Source organism: Urocitellus parryii, chromosome 15 (genome assembly GCF_045843805.1).
Source record: "Urocitellus parryii isolate mUroPar1 chromosome 15, mUroPar1.hap1, whole genome shotgun sequence".
Lineage (NCBI taxonomy): Eukaryota > Metazoa > Chordata > Mammalia > Rodentia > Sciuridae > Urocitellus > Urocitellus parryii.
This window is the reverse complement of record NC_135545.1, coordinates 5,976,288-5,981,876: the sequence shown is the minus strand read 5'-3', so window position 1 is coordinate 5,981,876 and position 5,589 is coordinate 5,976,288. Positions and strand designations below refer to the sequence as shown.

The 5,589-nt window shown below is 58.3% G+C and overlaps 1 protein-coding gene across 1 annotated transcript; it reads right to left on the bottom strand.

Annotated features, from left to right (window-relative positions):
* Positions 1-638: 638 nt before the first annotated feature.
* On the bottom strand, positions 639-3,423 carry LOC144250505 (kallikrein-4-like). Its single transcript, XM_077793337.1, has 5 exons — positions 3,363-3,423; positions 2,132-2,294; positions 1,521-1,771; positions 1,305-1,441; positions 639-791 (listed from the first exon to the last, which is right to left on the bottom strand). Exons 1-5 carry the CDS (start codon positions 3,421-3,423, stop codon positions 639-641), a joined length of 765 nt encoding a protein of 254 aa, XP_077649463.1.
* Between the last annotated feature and the right edge of the window lie 2,166 nt (positions 3,424-5,589).

Sequence of the window (5,589 nt, the reverse complement as noted above, 5' to 3'; positions counted from 1 at the left end):
TGGCTTTGAACTCATGATCCTCCTGCCTCAATCTCTCTAGCTGATGGGATTACAGGTGTGTGCCACCACATCCAGCAAACTTAACATGCAGCTAAGAAGACGAAAATGGAAAAAGGTAATCAAAACCAAACAGTTAAATGAATCGAGAAATCACTTAAATCTACTGTTTGCTGACTTGGATTTTCAGGCACTGGACAACATTCACAGGACTGGTTTCTCTTAACCTCTCAGGTGCAGCTGCTCCCCCTGGAACCCTGTGGCCTCCTGTTCAAAGCTCCTGCTTGCCAGACGGGGAAACAAGACTAAGGGTGGAAAAGCTATTTGCTGGAATCCTTCAATGGGAAGAGAAGCAAGGAGGACACTTCCAACAGAACCCGGCTGCTCTCACACTTTACTCTGGGGTGGGGGTGGGGGTGGGGGCGGGGAAGGGGATCAAAGGGTGAAAACCAGCCTAATACCCAGGAGGCTAGGAAACACTGGGCTGATAAGGGCATTGCAGACAGGAAAAGATTCCGAATGGACTCCTGAGTCTGAGGGAGGAGGGCTGGGCTCTGGACCTCTGGGCCGCAGGGAGATGGTAACTAAGGTCCTGGGCTCCTGGGTGAGGGAGGCCAGTTCCGTGGGTCCAATCCCCAGGGCTAAATTGCCTGGATGGTTTTCTGTATCCAGTCAGTGAACTTGCAGAGGTTGGTGTAGACACTTGGCATGCCAGGCTGGCCACACTTGGCTTGTCCCAAAGACACGAGGCCCTGCAGGGACCTGTTGCAGACCAGGGGGCCCCCAGAGTCACCCTGTTATGGAGAGAAGGAGAGAGTCAGAATCCAAAACACTGAGAGGTGGGGCTAGATGTGGGATCAGAGAGGAGCCACATGAGATTGAGAGACAAAGACAGAAAACAAGCAGCCACCCACCCCTGGAAGTCCCTTGCAGGTCCCTGACCCCCTGCCTGCTCCCTGTGCCCAGAGTGGGCCCCGAGCTTCCCTCAGGCTTGTTGTTGATCTGTCTGTCCTGTGTGTTCCCATGGGTTATTCCTCTCTCTGAGCCTCTGCATCTCTCTGGTTCTTGGGATTCCTCCTGTTTCTCACGCGCCTCCCTCCTGGAGTCTGTCTGGATCTCACTGGGCTCTTCTGGGTGTGCCTTGGCCTCCAGCTCCGTTTCTTTCTCTCCTCCTCTGCCTCTGTATTCTCCTTTGTACTTATTCCTGTTTCCTCCGGTCTCTTTCCCTTTGTTCCCATCCCCCTGTCTCTACTCCTCACTGTACCTCCCGTCACCACTTCTCTGTCCCCCCCTGCGACATCTCTCACGTTGCAGGAGTCCCTCCGGTCCTGTCCCCCGCCTGCGCAGAACATGCTGTGGTGGTACAGGGAGGTGTAGATCTCACTGCAGACCTTCTCGGACACCACCGAGACGTTCGTGCACTGGAGCAGCGTGGGCAGCCTGCCTGGGACACAGAGCTCTGGGTCAGCCCCTCTGGTTGGGAGGGGGACCCCTCACAGAGGGCAGAGGTGGCACAGGCTCACCATTCTCCAGCAGACCCCAGCCAGAGACAAGGCAGGAATCCCCAGGTGTTGGGCATTGGGAGGTGATGCTGATCTTCCGAATGGTGTCCGACTCAGGCACGGATTCCTTCAACTTTATGAGCATGAGGTCGTTGGCGAAGAAGGGATTGTTGTACTGGGGGTGCTGGATGGAGAGGAGGACCTCCATCATTCGGCTGCCTGGTTCTTGGTTGGCCTCAAGACTGTGCAGACCCAGACCCACGGTGTAGGAGCTGAGGACCACGGGAGCAGGTTGAGTTCTGTGACGACTACCCTCCCACCCAGGCCGTCCCCACTCTAGGACCCACCCCATCTCCCTGCCAAGCACCGTGCTAGGAGTCACCTAACCGTGACCTCAAATCCTCATCCGCAACAACCAGGGATCAGAACCTGCCCCAAGCCTCGGGTGACCCAGTCCCAGGGCTCTCTGAATCTTCCCAAAGCAACATTGTGCGCGCCTGCCTTGCCCTACCCCTGGACTCCCCAGTTCCAGGCTTGGGTCCACGAGCCAGCACAGCTGTCGCCACAGATGCTGGGTCTGTGTGAGCCCCCTCCCCTGAGATAGCGACACACTCACCCCCTCCTGCACTCACTTCTGTAAACAGTGCGCGGCTGACAGCACCCACTGGGGATGCACGAGGACTCCCGAGCAGAAAAACTCATCTTCCTTGAACAGTGCCGCCTGCCAGGGCTGCGAGTGAGGGATGCAGTCCTCGCCGTTTATGATGTGGCTGCCGCCACTCCAGGCGAGGGACCCTGGAGGCGGAGTCAGGGCTGGGGGCCGGCCCAGGAGGAAAGCCCAAGGCTCCAGGGGTAGGGGAGTCCCAGTGAAGGGGCGTGGCCAGGGCCTCGGGGTGGGGCCAGGGGTTCAGGGGCGGGGTCGTGGCTGTGGGGCGGGTTTAGAAGGCAGGATCAGGGCTCCCGGGGTAGGGTCTGAGTGCAGGGGTGTGGTCAGAGTTTGGGGACAGAGTCGGAGGTCTTGCGGAGGAGTCAGCGGCAGAAGGAGGGATCACTATTTGGGGTGTGGCCTACGCGCAGTCTAGGCTGGAGGCAGGCTCTGGAGACTGGACCCTTGCAGACATGGATAGGGAGGGGAGCCATGGACAAGCTTCAGGGGTGGGGGTCAGGGCACACAGGGTGGGGTCAGGTCCCTTGGGAGGAGGCCTGGGAGATGAGATCAGCTCATAAAGACAACACATTTTTCAGAAGGGTTCCAGATTTGAGTCACTGACCCATCTCTAGGACCCACATAACATTCTTCTTCTGCAAACCAAGCCCTGTAACAGGAGTCTCCCAGCACAGCGGACCCTCACCCAGGCTGGGCACACACAGCCAGCTACTCAGGGAGTTGGTCACATTTTGTAATGCCCTGGCCATGCCTTCCGCCAGCCTGGCCTGGTCGCACCCAGCCACAGTCACTTCACACAGAAACACCATCATAGTCCCTGCCGTGGGTGCCAGTGAATCTGAGGATTGGAGACCCAGGAAGCAGGCCCCGATCCTCAGCAATGGGTGACTCCTCGGGAGGATGTGCCATCTCCCATGTAATGGCACCCTCTGCCTCCCCTGTCCCACGGCATCCATACAGCGTTGTCACTCTGCAGGCTATTCAGAGGCACAAGCTACCAAAGCCATTTACCCAATAACACACCACACACGCAATCACACTGCTACATGCACAGTCACCAAGATGTGAGGAATTACCTATGTGTCCCACCACAGGGGCACACGGCCACATGGTCCTTTCACACAGCAGAGGAACATAAATCCCACCTGGACTGTAGCCCACACTGTGCCCTCAGGCAGTCACACACACTCAGATACCTGTGACCCCAAGGAGGAGGTACCCCAGGAACCAGCCCCAAGGGTTTCCTGCTGTGACCATCGTGTCGGCACCTGGGAATGAGGAGGGGAATCCGGGGACCTTCAGAACAGAGCTTCTCCTCTCTCTCTTCCCTTCTGGGCCCCCTGGGATGTTACTGAACATCTACAGGCCCCTGTTTGGGACTCAGAATGCAGAGAGAGATATTCAGAGACAGAGGGAGAAAGAGACAGAAAGTGGAGAGGAAGGTACAGAGAAAGTGTCCACCATCTATGAACAGGGAGAGGAGTGGGGAGGACCCTGGGGACAGAGGCAAGATGCAGAGAGAGAGAGAGAGCCACAGAGACAGGGAGGTTAAGCATTTGATCAGAGTCAGCGAGTTGGAGATGGAGACTCAGAGAATCAGAGAAGCAAATTCTAACTAGAGAGAGCTAGGGAGAGACCTCTTTGGACAGGAGATGTAGAGAGGGCATCCTGAGGCTGAAAACAGCAGATGAAGACCTCCAGGCTTGTAGGTGGGGACCAGGGGCTGCTTACCTGGCCACCTCTGGGCTCCTGGATTCAGTGGCTGGCCCGCCTCCTGCCTGCTTCCTCCCACAAGGTCCCCCATGGGGCTTATAAGCTTCCTCAGCCTGCCCCCCGAGGGCACACAATCCAGAGGTCAGGTGCTGCGTGGGTCCTGCTCCAATCTCTCTGGCAGCCTTAGACCCTGAGGCAGGGGGTGGGGCAGCAAAGACCCAGATCCTGCCCAGACTCCCCACATCCCTTCTTTCTTTCTTAGTTATCTCTCTCCTTTCCTCTCTCCCCTCTCTCCCCTCTCTCCCCCCCCCTCTCCTTCCCTTTCCCCACCCCAAAGCCAGCCTGCATCAATACTCCTTTTGGAACCTCGCCAGGGGACCCCACCTCTGTGAGCCTCAGTCTTCCCATCCCACCCGCTCCCAGCCTGGATCCCAACAAATACTGCAGGGAATGCCGAGTGCCCTGGGAGGCAGCGGGGGACAGGCTCCTGGTGAGCCCAGCTGTATGAAGCCTCGAATCCTTCCAGCAGAAAAGAGCAATCGCACCTGTCTTGCCCGGAGCTGCCAGGCTTGGGTCACAGCCAAAAAGAGCTTGGCGCGATGGAGCGGAGAAGAGGCTCCCGAGCGAGGGAGAGGCCGGGCGCGGCGGGAGGAGGGCGACAGACCAGCGGGCAGATCGCAGATCCTGCGGGGCTTTAAATGCTAGGGTTACTTTGGGTTTTATTTAAAGTGTGATGGATTTTAAGCACGAGGATAGAGGAAATGACATGCTCTTATTTACTTTAAACACACACCTTGCGTGGGGAATGAGTAAGGGGCGCGTGGGGGTGGGAGGAGGCAGCAGCCGGGCGGGGGCGGGGTGGGGGATGCTGCGGTCCAGGGCTCGCCTTCATTTTGCAGAGGGGCCATCGTGCTGAGGGATGTGGGAAGGCGGGAGCGGGGAAGGAGCGCAGGGGACATCGAGGCTCTGTCTGGCCTTGCGCTGTGGGCGCGCGGTGCTTGGGGACCCGGGCCAGAGGCGCGGGGCGGGGCCGGGCCCGGCACCCCTGGGGGGAGCTGCCGGTACCATCGAGGGGGTAGGCGGAGGTCAGGGTGGCGAGGACCGGGGGAGTCATCCGGGGAGAGCGGTGTTTACAGCTGTGGAGTGGCATGAGCTCACCCCGCAGTGGGGAGACCTCAGAGGCGGCGGGCGTGCCCGCAGGCATGAGTGTCCAAGCGTCTGTCTCCCTGTCTGCCCTCATCTCTGTCTCTCTCTCCCTTGTCGCTGTCTCTCTGGATCTTTCCCCGACCCTGTCTTTCTCTGGTCCTGCCAATCTTTCCTTCTTTTGACAGGGAGACAGAGACACTGAACTAGTGAAGTACTAGGTTATGAAGGCCCAGGTTATGCAGCACCTCAGAAGTCTGTTTAAAAAGACAGACTGAAAGACAGAGTTTGGATTTCCCCCCAGCTTGAGTCAACTCCACTCCCAGCCTCCCTCTCTGGAGGGGCGGCACCCCATTCCCTCGGGAGCGCCACCAAACCCCAGGGGCCCCCTGGATTCTTCTTGCAGTGGCTGCAGTCTATCAGCAAGCCCTTTAGGGGTTTGCCCCCAATAAACTCCAGCCAGCCAGACCTGCCCAGCGGGACCGCCCCATTCGCTGGGCTCCTCATTCTGATCTTGTCCCTTTCTAGTCTGTTTCCTGGGTGGATGTGGCTCCTGAGTAAACTCCA